We start from the raw sequence: 18,392 nt of genomic DNA on the forward strand, positions 1-18,392 counted from the left end.
TCCACTGTACCCAAGCTTATCAGGCTCCACCAACACAATATTTTCACTGTTCAAACACCATGTTTCTTACATTGACAAAATCGTTCACCAAGTTACACCAATGTCATGTTTTTAGGTCTAGACAACGCAATGTCCCCCTATCGACAAAATATTTCACCAGATCCCACTAAGAGAATGGTCAAATCAACACAATGGGCTTCATTAGGAGTGAGGCGGTATGGGTTTAACGGCGCCGGTAATGCTGCCGGCACCGTTAAATCCATACCGCCCTATTACGAGGTCCACTTGCAGGACCCGCTCTGGATGTCTGTTCAGAGCAGACATCCTTTGCGGGTCCCGCGAGGGAGCCAGCACGCTAACAATGGGCCCATCATTAACGGGCCCGTTGTTAGCATGCTCCCCATTCCCATTGAGCCCTATGGGGGCTCAAATGGGGATGCTCCGGGTTCCCTCAATGGGGAAACACTGGGCCCTCCAAAGTCGGAATGGCCCGGTATTTCCCCATTCAGGGAACCTGGACCCGAGTTTGGAGGCAGCCATGCCCTCCTCCAAACTCCTAATGAGGCCCAAATTGTGCCAATGGCTCACCAAAGTCAAGGCTGTGCTAGATTTCCATAGTTCCTTTCTCACTGGTGCACTCTTCCCTGCAGTTTTGCTCACACATTTTCTGAATTGCGATGCACGTAATATTTGCAAAGGTTGTTTTTTATCAACTTACTGTTCACCGAAGTCGCACCAATGCAAAGTTTGAATGATTTTCCCTACTCAAGTTTTCCTCAGGTGCCAATATCCCCAAATTAAATCAGTATAACAGTCCACGGGTCCCATGGACAGAAGTTTTGAAAATGTATCTCAAATATAAAATACCTCTCATCTTTAAGCAACAAAAACCTTTTGTAGACCTCATTAAAAGAAGGCTTCCGTCTGTCTCACCTCGCCATCTTTGGATTCCAGTCGCAGGTCTGTCCGACATGTCGCCAGCAGGTTTCCCGCCTCAGCGTTGATTTCAATCCCTTTTGGTGCCTCCATCACCAGAGCCCGGGTGGGGGACTCCAACCTGTCCAAAAGAAAAACAGAGTGCGTTGACAACCTCCACAACAGAATCCCAAACAGACAATTACTGGGCTCACACAACAGTTGCAGTGTCTTGACTTTAAGCAGGGCATAAGTAGAAACCCTTTGAAGAAAAAAAATGGTATAATAAGATACTCATTTCAAGCAGGGTGCACCCTTATAGATCACCTTATGAATTAATGATACACTTTTAGGGTTCGGTGTCAGACAGTTGACTCTCCTGAACAATCAACCGCCATCCAGGGAGAATGCTAACAGAATCGCTTGGAATTTTCTAGGCATTAAAAGTTTGGACTCTTTCCCTAATCATTATGAAAGTCAAATATTTTCATAACCTTTCAGTTGCTACATTTTAAAACACGATATTACTCCCTGGATTGCTTCTAAATTATTTTCTGCGTCTGGCTTTTCTGTTGTTTATGTGTAAATAATACGTTCTAGGTGAAAAGATCTTTTTCTTACGATCTTTTCTCCTAAAAATTGATTTAAAAACAGCTCCGTGAGCGGTCTTTCTAAATGGAACTGTCATGCCCCTGCCACACCCGAGTGCATGCAGGGGCTAACGGGCGCGTCGGGCCCACGGAAGCGCAGGACGAGAAGAATGGGTAAGTGTGTGGGTGTGTGTGTGTTGGTATGTGTGTTGAATGTATGTATGTTTTTTTGGTTTGAGGGAGTGTGTGGGTGGAGGAGGCTGGGGCTGAGAGATAAGGAATCGCATGGGAGAGGATGGGGGTGGGGAGATGTGGGGGGTGGTGGGGAACAATGGGGAGCTTGAGTGGTGAAACACCCCAAATATTAAAAAAAAATACACATTTTAAAGTTCTCAAGAGAAAAAGACCTTTCCAATGATTGTTTTCCGATCAATATAAAATCGGCATTGTAAATCGGTCTTTTTCTCGTTGAGACCTTTAAAATAACGTCTTTTTACATAGATAGATTCAAATAATACTATTGTTTTTTTAACAACGTCTTCTTATCCCAAGAGACCTTGTAATACCCAGCCCCATATAAGCACATCATGACCCCAAACAGAAGCAAATATTTAAGCAATATGTCCCGACCGGCGGGGGGCCATTACCGAGTCAGGCAATGCCCGGGGCCCATAGTTATAGGCTCGAACGAAACTGTGGTGTTTCGGAAGAGAATAAAAAAAAAAGACTGAGAAAATGCCCAACGGGGAATGGAAAACAGAGTCTGTTTTCCCTTTCCATGGCGGCCATCGTGAGCAGACGTGCTGGGAACACTTCAGTTCCCAGCGCGTCCGCTCCTGAAAAAAAAAAGAGAAGAAGGTAAGTGGGGTTGGGAGGGCGGAAGGGAAGGGGAAAAAAAACACGTACCTGGGTCCATGGCAGGGGACAATGGAAGCCTCCAGCCGTGTGGAGGCTCGGAGCGGGGATGGCCCCGCTCTGAGTCCCCACACGGCTGGAGGCTTCCATCGCCCCCCACCGGGGACAAAGCAGGCTGATGGTAAGCGGGGGTGGGAGGGAAGGGGAGGACAAAAAACATACCTGAATCCCCGGCGTGGGACGAAGGCGATCTCCAGCCATGTGGAGGCTTGGAGCGGGGATGGCCCCGCTTCGAGCCTCCTCATTGTCTGAGGGGCTGCCACGCCCGCACTGGGTAGAAAGGCGTGGAATCCGAGGGATTCCCAGCCGGGTAAAGCCCCAGCGAGGGCCAATCAGGATGGTTCTTCATTCTGATTCTCCCTTGCCGGGTACTAATGTTTATTTCATTGGGTGTCAGAATGGCCAGAATGTTTGAAAGGATCCTTGCAATCAGAACAAGGTGCCAGCGAGCAAGGACGCCCGTTGCAACCGCCACAGGGAATTTGACCACAAATATACACCAATGTTAATTGTATAATTGTATTGTGTTCTGATGCCCAGAAGATCTAACACATTGGACAGCTTCCAGTTACACTGCCCCCATACAAATTCTGTGAATTAGTGACACACACCTCTGCATGCACTAATTACCATTGCTACATGCAGAGAGCCGATGGTCTCTGCCTCATTATGGATTCACTGTCTAACCAGCTGTAATTCCATCCACCCATGCCTTCAAGATGGAAATGGATTGGGCACAGAAGTGGATCATACTGAAAACGCACTTTTTTAAGATCCTCAAAAGGGTCCGTATTGATCCTTCTGAGCATTACATTAAAAGGCGGTAAAAAGGTGGTAATCAGAGATGCAGGGTTCAAATAATGAGAAAAATGATATGCTTGCATCTCATGTGGAAGTTAAGATTTGTGGAACGATATGCACAAACCCCTTGTGCCCCAGTGGCGGCTCCTTGTCATTGTTTAATGCTGGATAACCAGGATCTGCTTTTAGCTACTGCTTATCCAATCTCAGTTTTGATCCCTGGAGATGAGAAATGTTTTACCTTTGCAGATTTTCTTTTCTTTTGGAGGAAAGGGATGTGAGCACCTTCCTTTACTTCAGGGAAAAGAAATCTATCTTTATCGACATAGAGCCAGGGAGAAGTAATGCTTCCCTCCACCTTTTGGTTGGAGGTAACATTTGAAAAAGGCTGAAAAGGTGTTCTGATCACATATAGATGCATTATCTATTGTTATCCTGAGTACTTAGAATTTTCAGGGGCAAAACAGGTTCTACATATATCATTCTCTAAGGATGTCTGTGCATCAGGGAGTAGGCATGCACACAGGGGGGCATATCTCAGGGCAACGCGTTTGTCTTGGAAGCAAGACAACGCAGCGCAACACAGGTTTGAATCCTGACCCTGTGCTTAGAAACCAATCGCCGGTATTAAGCGTGTTAAACAAAGAACAATTATAATTATAATAACATGCACAGGGGTCTCTCGGACCCTAATTGAGTGAGAGTTGTCGCAGCTATTTTATCCTCACAACCAAATCATGTGACTGTATGAATGAGCATGTATGGTTCATGGTTACAAAAACACTTTAATGTTATGGTGATTATTGTAGAAAATGAAAAGAACTAAGGCCAGTGTCGATCATGACCTTAATGGTTCAGGCATACCTTTCACCACAGAAACATTTGACACATGTAAAGATCGGGGGGTACTCTCATGTTACCAAATTGCTCTTCGACTTTATGAAAAGAATCCCGCAACCTGCCTTGGTGACACGCGTCCCCTCGCCCCTTCTCACCAGGGTATTTCGAAAGAGTAGAATAGGACATTATGATAAGATTACTCTAGGTTTTGTTCATGTGCTTTGCTCAGTAAGACAAGCTGCAGTATATACCATATGTGATCAATGAACATTGTAAACTGTTACTTTTAAAAACTGTACAATGTAAAGTATGATTACTTGGTTTCCTTTTTTAACAACTTCTTTTTCTGAGTATTAGCACCTTTGTCTAAAAAGGGCCTTCCTTCTTGGAAAGGTTCACACAAACAAAAACAATGCTCTGTTTCTCCTGTGAGCACTAAGCCAATATTTTCTTTAATGCTACTACTGCTTATTGATTGGTTGGAGTTGCTGCTGAATTCACACATGTTTTACAATGTGCACAGACACTAACAGTTAAGAAAAATAACAGAACACAGCAACTGTAGTTTGTGACAGGGTCATGGATTTAACCCTGTCAAGGTGGGGGCAAGGCACCCCTCTTAACCTGTGGTAGGCAGCCTAGTAGGGCAACGCCAGAGGTAGACAGGTCATGTGGGGGAGTTGCAGGAGTCCCCAGTGTCCATGGAGCCGCAATGTACATTGGTGCCTCTGTCTCTGCCAGATTGCCTAGCATCCGCTGCCCTGGCCATGCTGCCTTTTCTATGCGTTCAGTTGGTTCACAAGACAATCCAGCACCCAGAATGCACCAGACGTCTCAGACACCTGGATAATAGCTCCCGGGAAGAACCACAATTTAGACAAAAAATACAAGTAACACAATCCACCTGGACCGAATGGACAAGACCTGGCCTGGAACATGAGAAACTGACTGGTTACCAATATGGGAACGGACTAGGCTTCCCTTCAGAAGCTGAACAGGGGACCAAATACCTACCCCACAAACCCCAGACTTGTAATAGGGGAACAGTGGTGGGGGCAGAGGGGTAGCTAGAACCAGCAGGGAGCTGCCCATCATTAGGGGTGACCAGGGAACTTTGCAGGCATAGACGTACTTGATCCAGGAAGGGTACAGAAAACAAATGACCACAGTGACCACAAGGACCACATGGCAGAGATGAAGCAACAAACTCCGCCTGGAACTCAAACCATACCTCAAGAAAAAACTTGGAGGCACCTCCTTCTACCACCTAGTCGCAAAAACCTGGAACAACATCCCAAAAGAAATAAGAAACACTGAAGATCACCTAAAATTCAGGAAATCACTAAAAACGTAGCTCTTCAACACCACAGACTAAAAACTGAAAACCGAAACAGGAAAAAGGATGACTAAACTGAAAAGGACACGGACAACCCCGAACCGACAGGGAAGCTCCCACGGCACCTGGACGGGTGACACCGGATAGACTGGGACAAAGGCGACACGCATGGAGACTGAGTCAACTACCCCAGCCAACCCCAGCAACACTTTCGCCCGCCCCTTAGTTACCGCCAGGTACCACAGTGTTGTGGAATTGTCGCGATATTGGCAATCACCACACTACCTGAGATGTTGACATTGGCAGGTGCACTGGCCACAGGAGTATGAAGGGAGGACAGGGGGGCTAGGAGAGAGCATGATAGAGGTGGGGGCCAGAGGAGTAAGGAACCTTGTATGCCAGATGGACCTAGATCAGGACAGAGGCGCATCAGGGGAGACTACGCAAGCCGAGCGCCTCAATTCAGGACAGAGATGCAAACTAACCAACCCCACTAACAATTTCCCCTTCTGCATACACCTCTCAAACTCCAAACCAAACACAACCAAAACCTACAGCACAACAAACCGCACAAACTTCACTACATTGGAACAACAAAACATAAACACACATAGACTCGCACAACAGTACACGACGACTACTGCCCGCAAACACCCCAGGCCCAGCCAACTGACCCACCGGGCTGAGGCCGCCAACAGCACATCACTGCTCTCTTGCACTTTTCCTGCTTCCTCCCATTTACTCAACCTCCCCTCCTCTTTCAGAGCCGCCAAAGCACCAGGGGACCACTCTGGTGGTGATAGTGCGCGGTACAAATGTCCTTTAAGATCAGCTTTAGCTCGGACTCACTGATGCGATTTTCATAATTCCTCGCAATCTATGGGTCATAGATTCGTAGTTGATTCATGTTGCTCCCCACTCATGGGGGAGGAATCTGATGGATTTACTGTCACAAAAGCCGGCTCCTCAAAGGGAGCTCCTGTGTTGAGATGGTCACTGTGTCACATGTGAGGCCCTCCATGTGTGTAACCGGTTGACTGCAGTTGAAGCTCCTGGTCACCCAATACCAAAAGCTGGTCTTGCATTCTGTGCTTGCATAGCCTGTACATCAGGACTACTAAGATACAGGAGTACATGTATCCCAGATGTTTCTGGCAATGGTGAGTCAGGGCTGTTTCCCCTCTCCAACAGAGCTTTGCAGCAAGGTAGTAGGTAGTAAGAGGGCTACTATGTGCGGCGGTGTAGGGAAAATCTTTAACACATTGCTGTCCAATTAGAATCCCATGAAGTTGATTTTTTGAGTTAGAATGGTATCAGGCTTCTCGTGGTTGATTTAAGGCCCCAGAGAAGAAGTCAGGTCTAGCCAGGCTTGCAGGTCTTGAGATGCCTGATGAAAGCTATCTCCTCGGATTGACCAGTTGTCCAGGTATGGGGGACTATCGCCTGATGCAGATATGCGGATACCACAGTCATCATTTTAGGGAAGACTCTTTGAGCCTGAAGTTGAGCACCATGTGCCGGTTATGCTGATTTTCAGGACAAAACTGCAGGAAGTTGTGATATGGAGGCCAAATACATATGTGGTGGTAACCATACTGCAGGTAGACTACGCAGAGCCAATCCCCTTCCTCAGTGGAGGAGAACATGTGTGCTCATCTCATCAGCTACAATTTCTCTTTAGGGAGACTGACTTTGAACTGAGAGAGAGCTAAAATCGTTCTGAAACCCACTTTGCTCTTTTTTATACGAGGAACATTCTGGAGTTAGAGTCCTGATTCCGTTCCATTAGAAGGACATGTTCTATGGCTCTCAGGCCCAATACTTTCTAGATTTCTCCCTCAGATAGTTGTGGTGAGGACCTGTGGCAAGGGAGCAGGGTCGGACGGGGCATAAAATTGTCTCGGGCACCAATGAAGAAGTGGCCACAGTTGCAAAGGGGCAATTCATTCCTTTTGTGACAAACTGTTGACTAGTATCCAAAGGGGAGTTTTTTGATGAAATGTGATGCAAATTGTGCATTTTAAAGTTATTTATTCAGCAACACTGGTCAAAACTACTAGCCACATAGTGAATTAACTCATGAAACTGGCCCACATTGCCCAAAGAACTGGTCCACACTAGCATTTTGTATTTTTTGGTTCGGGCCCTATTGCCCTATAGGCCTGTCCGTGCCTGCAAGGGAGATTGAGGCGAGGGGGCAGAGCCAAAAGGTATGCCATTAGCACTGTTGGTGGGTCTTTGCTGGAAGGAAGGCAAAGGTCGTGTTGTGCCTTCTTTTAAGGGTATGCCTGTTTCTTCTGATTGGATATGAGGACTAGCCCCAAGCACCTCGGTTTCCACAGGTGGAGGCGGGTCTGAAACTTTCAGTTTGAGAACTTCCATAACTGCCCTCATGTGTTCATTACACTATTTAACTGAAGCAGGAAGATGCTCTTCCCTATAGGTGGGGCAGAGTTCTAGAAGGTGGAACCCTCTGATGAATGTGGTGCAGTATTGGGGCACTATAGCATAGAGGAATACGCTGCGGTAGAATGCAAAGTCGATGGATGCACCTTGGCGGCCAGGACCACTGGTTGCACTGGTGGTTATTCATATTTGTATACATTTAAGTAGAAGGGTGTCATTTTGACCAGAAATAGCATAAGTAGGAGGAGGCATTCCCTTGGCTCACAGTGAGCTTTGTTGGACGGAATGAGTTGGATGGAAGATGAAGGGTGGAGTCGAAACATATATTTGGGCCATGGACAGGGGTAAAAAACAAAGTATTCAAAAAACAGAAGGCTCCTATCTTGGAGGCTGGTGTGCTTGGCGACACCTTCATGATTGCTTCTTTTTCCTTGAGTGCTTGATATTAATCAAATTATGTGTATGATCATCCCTGTCTCGTCTCAAAAGAGTATAGCGGTGAAAAGCCCAAATAAACGCACAAAATTAATCACAGAAACAAACACTCATAGAGACCCGCGGTGTAGCTTTCCATCACCAATATTTAATGAAAAATCACAAGGTGCCCTTTCTGATGACACGTATTTCGGCAATGCGCCTTTATCAAATCTGGGCAAATTTCTCATGAGTCATTCTGGGTTCATTTCTTGTACATTTAATTTTATAATGGTTTAAATCCCGTAATTTGTGCGAAGTCATACGCGTTGCATCTTCTTAGTAGCTGACAGGAAAGTGCCTATGGACAATATTTCTACAGAGGTAATTTACAGTGGGCGTTCCTGAGGGACAACGGTACAAAACGTAAGTTAGGTGGTCCGTCAGGGTGTAAAGTGGGTGGAGCACCTTCTGACACGCCATTTTAGATTTCTCTAGATCTGAAGAGTCTCACTGATGGAATGGCTTTGGTGTCAGTGAGTAGAACATGGTAGTTGGGTGGGTCTAGTAAAGAAAAGAACCAAAAGCGGGAGAGGGCACAGGGAGGGCTGGAGGCAAGTAGGTTGCACAGGGATCAGAGGGCAAATTCCAGAACGGGGAGAAGGAAGAGATGCATTTGGTGAGGTCGTTGGGTCGAGGCCATGGATGGATTTATAGACGAGCAGCAGGATTTTGCAGAGAGAGTGATTTTGCAGGCAGTGCCATTTAGTGCGGTGTCTGTGGGTAGAGCTGGGGGAGGGTCTTGGTAGGCTGCGTCACAAGGTTAACTTGATTGTGAGGAGTAGAAGGCATGGCAAAGGAGTAGGCTTGTGCAGTAGTCGAGTTTGATGACCACTAAGGCCATTCTAAGTTTGCCCCATCTCAGCAATCTAGCTGGCAAATCCATTACAATACATCAGATCAGTAAATGTGTCGGGAGAAGCGGTGGCAATAATTTCTACCACTTTCCCTGGCACTTACTAGCACTCCACAGGATTGTGAACTGACCCCCAAGGTGTTATTTACACACTGGTATGAGCTAGTGTAAGGTGTTGCTTGTGCACCGACCCAGGTTCATACCAGGGACCCCTGTGCAAGGTATCCCTTATGCACTGATGCACTTCTGTGCAAGGTATCCCTTGCACACTGGTGTAAGCTTGTGCAAGGAATTCCTTGTGTTCTGGTGAGGACACATCCATTACAACGCATGCACATGGCTGTTATCTGAAGGAGGCATTAATATTTTGGAATATGTCCATTACGCAAACAGGAAGGGTGGGCGTATAACCAGGGCTCAAGTCAAGGGTACACACAGGTGGACGGAGTCCCCCCACTTTTCTTTAGAGGTCCCCCTACTTTTTTCAAAGGGCACTTTGATATGCCAATTTCTGGTGACACCACATTCAGTTGGTATGTTAATGAGCCACCCTCCCCCCCCCCAACCCACTTTCATTTTTAGGACTTGACCCCTGGTATAGGCTCAGGAATTCAGAGTTCTTTGTCAAATGGTTATGAATTGGAAAGGGGGGCAGGACCCCAGTTTCTTCACCTGAAACTATGGGACTCTTTCTGAGTATGGCAGAATTGATGAAACCAGCGAATACTTGGAATAGCACCTGTTTTACCCACTATACTCATTAATAGTGAGGTGTTTGCCTCATGCTGTAGGCAGTGAATATTCCATGGGGTAATGCCACATGATTATGGGTTCAGAAATGCCTCCTGAAAATAAATTGGAGGTGTTTCCATGTACTTTTACCTCCACCGAAAAGGCGGAGATCACACTTTCTGGAAGAATGCTCTTGTGTGCATGCTAGTTGTTGAAACGTTTAACTCATGTTCTTTTTTTATAATGTTTTGGGTTATTTACACACATGTCTGGGACCTAATTTTCAATTTAAAATGGTCATACTTGAGATACTTTTGTTAATTATAAAGTATTGTTTTATACATAACCCTTTTGCTGATATTCATTTTTAATTTGAATTTGGGCTACTTGGCCCGGCCGTGAATGCCACACAGCCTGCCAACTTCTGTACAGCACAGACCATATGCACAGTCATACCAATAAAGGCCAAGTAGCAGAACCTAGGGAGCCCTCTCTGCCCTTTGCTGACTATAGATTCTGATCACTGACTCAGATATTGCCTAGAACTGGGATCTGGAAACCTTGGGTCTTAGAGTTTCTGGACTACAACTACCATCAGCCTCAGCCAGCATCATCAATGGCGAGTGATCATGGAAGTCTTAGTCCAGAACATCTGGAGAGCCGCAAGTTCCAGACACTTGGCCTAGAAGGAAATGCCGGGTTCTCCCTTGCAATACTAAACATGTGAATTTCTATTAATGCCGGCACAGGTTATAATCAGATGCCAGTGTCGAAGTAATCAATTGCTCAAGTGTGGACCTGTGTATAAATGAGGTCATGGAATATGAATATTGAGTAAGAGAAGCTTTGCGCTAGTTCATACCAGAGTGCACGTGATGCCTTGCCTGCATGTATGCCAGTGTGTGAAGCAGTGCATATGTGTACAGAATTGTTGACTCGCATGTATTATGTGTGAGTGATGCAATGCATATATTTAAAGTGTTGCGTAAGAGAGGCTTTGCACGGGTTGGAACCAGTGTACACACGATGCCTTGCATGTGTTAACGCTACGGCGCGCATGATTTTGCATCAGTGTGTAACTGATGCACTGATGCAATGTCAGTCTGTGCAATCGTGTGCAAGTGATGTCTTACTTGAGTGCACCCCGGTGAGTGAGTGATGCTACACATGTGTATACCAGTGTCTAAGTGATGCAACACATGTATTAACACGGTTGCCTAAGAGAGGATTTGCACAGGTGTGCAGGCAACGCCTTGCATGTGTTTACATCCGCAATAAAGTTACGCAATGCCCATTTGTACCAATTAATTCTATATTGGTTCAGAAACTGAACTTTTACAATGATCAAAATTTTAAACAAATGTTGCTAATACTTAACACAATTTATCACATATCATTTTCCAGTTTCATAAATACAAAACATTTATCAGACTATAAAAAGAAAATGTAAGTGTTTCTATTAGTATGTAAAGGATGCCTTGCAATGGCCACTCAGGAAGGGACGCTTCCTGATAAGTGACAGTGGGGTCTATTAAATGGTCTCCGCCCCCTATGATTGTTTACAGCACCCACCCGTCAAGACTTCTGGGAGCCACTCTGAAGGCGCCCCCGCCCTTGCAGGGGGCTTTTCAGTTTGCTTTCCCTGTTCATGCCTCTAATCTAATTGAGTCGTTTACAGCAATTTCATGAAATGACAGCACCTCATTCACTTGCATGGATTTCAATTTAGGGCTATTCCATCCTCCGTGGATTTGGGAGGCGTCGGGGGCTGGGACGGAACAGCACGAGGCAGGAGGATGGACACTTCATCCTTCACTGGGGCAATCCCCAGGCACGCCGTGCCGCCAGAGCCTTCTACGGCTCAAATGATCCTCCGCAAACCCAGGAGGCAGAACATTGGTAACAGATGAAAATCATAGAGTGGAGATAATTAGAAGCATGTGTGTCGCTTGCTTCCTGATATCTGGGACTGGTCCCTTGTGTCTGTGCTTCCAAGATCCGGCACTCGGAGGAGCTGCAACCTCAGAAGGCTACGCTACTCCCTGGGCACGTGATCCTCACCATCCTCTCTAGACCTCTAGAGCCTCTCTTTCAAACAGAACCTTCCAAAATAAAGAGTGTAAGAGACTATGGGCTACACAAGGTTAAGAAGCACCCACCTCTTACTGAACGAGCAGGAGAGATGGGGCCCAGACATAAGGGTCCCTAATGGGGGGGGGGGGTGAGATGGGCTATTGCCCTCCCAATTGGTTCCCTCTCCCACCCCCTCGGGGCATCTACTGTGCTGACAGCAGTTATTAGGGAACTGAGCTGTGGGTTCATGGGTGCCAACTTTTGATTTTCACTATGTGGGTAGAAAGTCCCCTCACCGTCACCTTGAATAAGAGCAAGCGGCCTGTCCAAACCTTTCCCTAGTTGGAAAGGGCACTTTACACCACATATTTTTGGGAAGGAATTTCAAAAAGCCATAGGTTTTACAGGCAGCTTTAAACATATAGGACACGATTCATGGAACATTTGCCCGGTTCAAAGTGAATGTGCAGTGCTGAAAAGTGACTTTGCACAGCCGACACAAACCCTGATTCATGGAACTGTACAAAGTGTATTTTTTCCGTGCAAAGTCATTTTGTACTGCAAAAATGACTATGCGCTGACTCTACCCGGGCTTTGCACTGCAAAAATACACTTTGCACGGTTCCATGAATCAAGGTTTGTTTCGGCAGTGCAAAGTCACTTTTCATCAGTGCAAAGTCACTTTGAAACGTGCAAAAAATTCAATGAATCAGGCCCCTAGTACCAAGGTTACAAAGAAAACCAAAGTGCAGACAAAACAATAACAGCCAGAGATGAGTATGCGGCTCCCCTAAACCACTGTCCAGCAGTTGACAGACACCAGTAAGTCCTGGGAACGAGTACAGAGCCGCTTCCAAGCTAGCAGTTATATTGAGATGTCTAACCAAGCACACCAGAGGACGGGCGATGGTCACTGTGACGTCCCAGTCAGTTGTAGTGCATGCGCGAGCCTCATTTGGGACCCGCGCATGTGCAGGTTAATAAACCGCGTCTGTGCGGCCAGTTGCCGCCGGGATGCGTAGCAGGCAGCATCGCGTCCCGTGTCTCTCTGAGTGTGTGCGTGAGTGCATGTATGCGTGTGAGTCACCCGAGGCACAGGTGGCTATACAACAACTGGGGACGAGGCGGGATACCATCGCAACGTTCGCTCGATGAACACAGCGTGTTTTACATCGGCGATGCTACACGGTGGTGAGTCACGGACCCGGCGGGAACAAATCTATGGTGTCCTAGCGTCTGGTATGCAGCAGTAGCAGCCTGAAAAGGTGCTTGTGCGCTGCTCATACCACATTCACAGAATTTTTGGAACTCTGGCAGTCCTCTACAACCCAGAGGACAGCCCACATCGCATAGCTACCAAACAAAAGGTGGCTGGAAAGCACAGCTGGCAACAAGGAAGACACACAAAGCTGGAGGGGAGCAATGGCATGCTGAATTCCACCGTACAGTAACGTGAGGTACGTGCACTGCCCACCCAAGTCAGGTTTGCGGCCTCTGAGCCATAAGGAGGTGCCTGTGCGACCTGTAAACAGGGCGGGAAGTGACGGAGAGGCGGAAGCTGCGACTGTGGTGGTGAAAGCACAACAGGGGTCGTTGTTACCCATGCAAGAGTTTGATGTGTCTGGTCCCCCTTCGAAGTTGGGCCCAAGATGGTTGCTATGGATAAAAAAACTTGATATATACTTTACAGCGACTGGGATAACCAATGATGATGCGAAGAGCACCACTCTTTTGTACTCGGCAGGCCTGGATGTCCTACGCATCTATGAATCCCTGAACCGTCAAAACTGCTCTGGAAAATCCCTTTATACCGCTCTCTAACGTCGACTACGAGAGGTTTCTCTTCTGTGGCGAAAAACAGCGGGAGGAGGAGTCACTGGATCAGTTTTGCGCTCGACTGCGGCTCATGGCCAACACGTGTCGATGGGACGATGAGGAGTCGATGATTAGGAATCAAGTACTCCAAGGATGTGGCTCAGGAAAACTACGAAGGCAAGTGTTGAGGGAACCGGGCTGGACCCGGCAACAAATCCTAGACAATGGTAGAACCTATGAACTGGCGGAGTCGAGAGGTGCCAAGATGGACGCAGCAGTGCGCCCTGGGAAATCGGAAGAGGCATTTGCTATGAGTAAACAGACTGCGTCAAAAGACAAGTGGGGTCAGAAACGACAGGAAACTCGTTCCCCGACAGGGTCTGGATCTATCTGCCAGTATTGAGGATATGATTTGCCCCACTCTGAAGAGTGTCCGGCCAAATCGAGGTCATGTGGCCGGTGCAACGGACCAGGACACTACGCCCGAATGTGTCGTGCCCCAGCTCCCGTGTCAATACAGAGGGGCCCGGCCAGGGTACGAGGGGGTGGTTCGAGAAGGCAGAGGAGCATTGCGGCTTTGGATCAAGAAATGCAGAGACTTCAGCTAGCTGAGGAGGAAGAGGAGGAGGAAGACGAAGTATTTTTCATCTCGAGCATCGCTACTGGGGCGAAGAGTAAAAGACAGCCCAAATGTGTTGTGAACATTCAAGGGGTGCCGACACAAGTGCTAATAGACACAGGGGCCTCAGTATGTGTGCTGGCCTCGGAACATTACCAGAAGATTCCTGGCCTTCCCGCGCTGAACATTTCGACGGCGAGGATTTTCACGTTTGGCGGAGACACTCCGCTCCCCATCAAGGGTGTGTTTGTAGCGCCTGTATCCAGGGGCGGAAAGACCATAAAGGCCCGATTTTTCGTTACAGATGTGAGTCCCCACTCTCTACTCAGCTGTGCGGCATCCGAAGCCCTGAACCTGGTTCACTTTGCACTAGAGGTCTATCAGGTGGATATTGAGACACTGCTGGACAGGTTTGCGGGCATTTTTGAAGGAATTGGGAAGTTGAAGGCGCTCCCGGTCCGTCTGCACATTGACGACACGATCAGACCAACAGCCCTCAAGCACAGGCGAATTCTGTTTCATCTTCGAGAGAAAGTGGAAGAAGAGCTCCGGTCGCTTGTCAGTATGGACATTATCGAGAGGGTGGATGGACCGACGCCCTGGGTCTCGCCCTTTGTGGTGGCGCCCAAACCAAAACACCCTGGGGCGGTGAGAATTTGTGTAGATATGCGTCTCCCCAAAGCGGCAATTAAGAGAAAGAGAGACACTTAACGCCGACCCTCGATGATATCATTGGGGAGTTGCAGGGGGCAAAAGTTTTTTTCGAAATTGGATCTACGGGCAGGCTATCACCAGCTTGAGCTCCACCCAGACTCTAGATTCATCACGACCTTTACCACACACGAAGGCCTTTATCAATTTAAGCGCCTGAGCTTCGGCATTTCATCGGCCGCCGAAGTCTTCCAGAACACTATTAGGGGGGTGCTGGCAGGCCTTAAAGGCGTCTTGAATATGAGTGACGACATCTTGGTGTTTGCCGACTCGGAAGCAGAACACATGAAGAGGCTCGAGAGCACGCTGAAAAGGTTGAGTGATCTGGGACTTACCCTACACCGTCAAAAGTGTGAATTCTTTAAAGACCGGATAGGGTTTTTTGGATTTATTTTTCACGCCGCTGGAGTGTCACCGGATCCAGCTAAGATCAGAGACATTCGAGAAGCTGCGGCACCATCATCCCCCACGGAGGTAAGGAGCTTCTTGGGGATGGTGAATTACTGTGGGCGGTTCATCAAGGGTTTGGCTTCCTTGTCTGAACCCCTCAGGGCGCTGACCAGGAACGACGCCATGTGGAGGTGGGAAAGCAAGGAACAGGAGGCATTTCAGGCCCTCAAGAATGCTCTGTCCGATGGGGACACCATGGCGTACTTTAACCCTTCCGTGGAATCAGAGATTGTTGTGGATGCCAGTCCCGTGGGTGTTGGGGCAGTACTATTGCAGCCTGATGAAAGGGGGGACATGCGTCCCATCGCGTACGCGAGTAAGGCTCTCTCCAAAACCGAAATGCAATATTCGCAAATTGAAAGGGAGGCGCTAGCCATTCTGTGGGGCTGCCACCATTTTCGACTGTACATCCTGGGCAAGCCTGTCGTAGTGGTGATGGACCACAAGCCGCTGCTGCCCATTTTGGCGGGGGTGTCTTCGAAGCCGCCGCCCAGGATCGAGAGGTGGATGTTAGCCCTAATGGAGTATGGGGTTCGACTAATATACAGACCGGGAACCAACAACCCGGCGGACTATCTCTCACGACACCCCAACACAGAGAATATGGACAAGGACGGTGGCGTGTCCGACTGCCAAGGATTGCTCTGTCACATGGTGGATGGGGCGCTACCGGTGGTGCTGTCGAGGCTGGCTATAGCGACGGAATCATCCAAGGATGAGGTGTTCGGCATCATCAAGGCGGCCGTGAGAAGTGGCGACTGGAGAGAGGTGCTGCGTAACAATTCAAGGTGACAGTCAGATGCCCAAAAGGACCTGCAGGCACTCTGGAAGGTACGGGACGAACTGTCGGTCTCAGATGATGGATTGATTCTAAGAGGGAGGCAGATTGTGATCCCGCAGGCGTTAAGGGGGCGCGTGTTAGGGCTGGCGCATATCGGGCATCAAGGGGTCTTCAAGACCAAGGCGAGACTTCGGCCCAAGGTCTGGTTTCCTGATTTGGAGGGGATGGTGGAGAGTTTCGTGAGAAAGTGCTTGTCATGTCAGGCAGCCAACCCAGGAGACAAGGCCCCACCTATCAGTTCTATGGAACGGAGTGAGAAGCCGTGGGGAACCGTCCACGTGGACTTTGGCTCGACTGGTCGGGGCATGTATCTTCTGGTGGCGGTGGATCAGTGGTCGAGGTATCCAGAGGTGGAGGTGGTGGAGTCCACAGCGACGGAGTTTACCATGAGGGCCCTAGACAAAATGTTTGCGACGCATGGATTCCCAGAGATACTTTGCTCGGACAATGGACCGCCATTTACTGGCAGCCAGTTTGCCCAGTATCTCCAACATAGGGGGATCCGACACCGCAGGGTATCCCCGCTGTGGCCTCGAGCGAACGGAGAGGCCGAAAGGATGATGTGTACCTTGAATAAGGTACTGAGGATTTCCGTCAGTGGGGGTGAAGACCTTCTGAAAAAGCTTGTGGAGTTTCTGCGAGAATATCGCACCACGCCTCACCAATCGATGGGGGTTGCCCCAGCGGAGGCGCTGTTCGGGCGTTGCCCTCGGGGAATGATACCAGAAGTAGAGGGCAGGAGACCAGGTGTCATAGACAATGACAAAGTTCGAGAGGAGCGCACCATGCGCAATCAGAAGGAGAGCGAGAGACGAGGTCTGCAAGACACCGAGGTGTGTGTCGGGGACTCCGTGTTGGTTCGGAACCGACACCCCGAGGGCAAACTGTCTCTACCATACGAGCCTCTCCCGTGGAAGGTCACCCACGTGAAAGGAACTATGGTGACAGCGGCCTGTGACCGCGGCACTGTCACCCGCAACAGGTCTTTCTTCAAAAAAGTAGACACATCACCAGAGGCCACAGGTCTAGAGGAGATGCGACACCAGGACACGATCCCCGAGGCCCCAGACGAGGATCCCACCAGGGCCATTGCCCCTGCAGGCGTCAGTACCAGTGGAACTTTGCCGGGTACCTCGAGGTACCCCCTGCGGAGGGACCGGAGACTGCCTGCTCACCTCAAGGACTATAGCCTGGACTCAGGGGACTGAGCCGAGGTCCCAACGGGCTGTCCCCAGTGATGGGAGTATCCAGTTTGTGTTTACCAGTTTTGCATTGTTAGAGCACCATATTGTTGTACTGTTTTGTTGATGAAAAAAAAAGGGGATGTGACGTCCCAGTCAGTTGTAGCGCATGCGCGAGCTTCGTTTGGGACCCGCGCATGCGCAGGTTAATAAACCGCGTCCGTGCGGGCAGTTGCCACCGGGACGCGTAGCAGGCAGCATCGCGTCCAGTGTCTCTCTGAGTGTGTGCGTGCGTGCGTGTGAGTCACCCGAGGCACGGGTGGCTATACAACAGTCACCATAGATCAAAATACACCATGGCCCTCATTAGGACCCAGGCGTTAAGGGGTTTATGGTGCCGTAACCGGCGCCGACCCTTAACGCCTGATTACAAGGTTCCCTTTGCGGGATGGCTTTTAACGGCTGCTTTTTGCAGGCGTTAAAACCCATGCCGCAAAGGGACCTTGGTGCTAATTACGCCACCGTAATTTACGGTGGCGTAATTAGCGCCTTTCCCCATTCCCATTATGCCCTATGGGGCAAAAATGGGAATGGGGAAGGGTAAAATGGGAAATGGGGATTTACCGCCCCACTCACCTTGGAATGGGGCGGTAAATCCGCCAACCACCATGGCGTAAACATAGTTTACGCCATGGTGGTAAGGGTACGACCCAGGCGGTAACTTACCGCCTGAGTCGTAATGAGGGCCCATGAATCTCGACTGTGATTTGCGAGTACGTCTGTGTGTATTCAATAAAGGGCAACCATTCGTTGATATATTTTGGGGATCGGTTCAAA

At 48.6% G+C, this 18,392-nt stretch overlaps 1 protein-coding gene across 11 annotated transcripts in view; it reads right to left on the bottom strand.

The window, feature by feature from the left end:
• SGCD (sarcoglycan delta) overlaps window positions 1-18,392 on the bottom strand; it is a 1,261,231-nt gene that overhangs the window by 38,294 nt on the left and 1,204,545 nt on the right. For all 11 annotated transcript variants that reach the window (XM_069653944.1, XM_069653946.1, XM_069653945.1 and 8 more), the window contains one exon: window positions 934-1,057. In XM_069653944.1, the coding sequence (XP_069510045.1) occupies window positions 934-1,057 (124 nt within the window). The remainder of the gene's footprint in view (window positions 1-933; window positions 1,058-18,392) is intronic.

Source organism: Ambystoma mexicanum, chromosome 3q (genome assembly GCF_040938575.1).
Source record: "Ambystoma mexicanum isolate Mex_15411 chromosome 3q, UKY_AmexF1_1, whole genome shotgun sequence".
Taxonomy (NCBI): Eukaryota; Metazoa; Chordata; class Amphibia; order Caudata; family Ambystomatidae; genus Ambystoma; species Ambystoma mexicanum.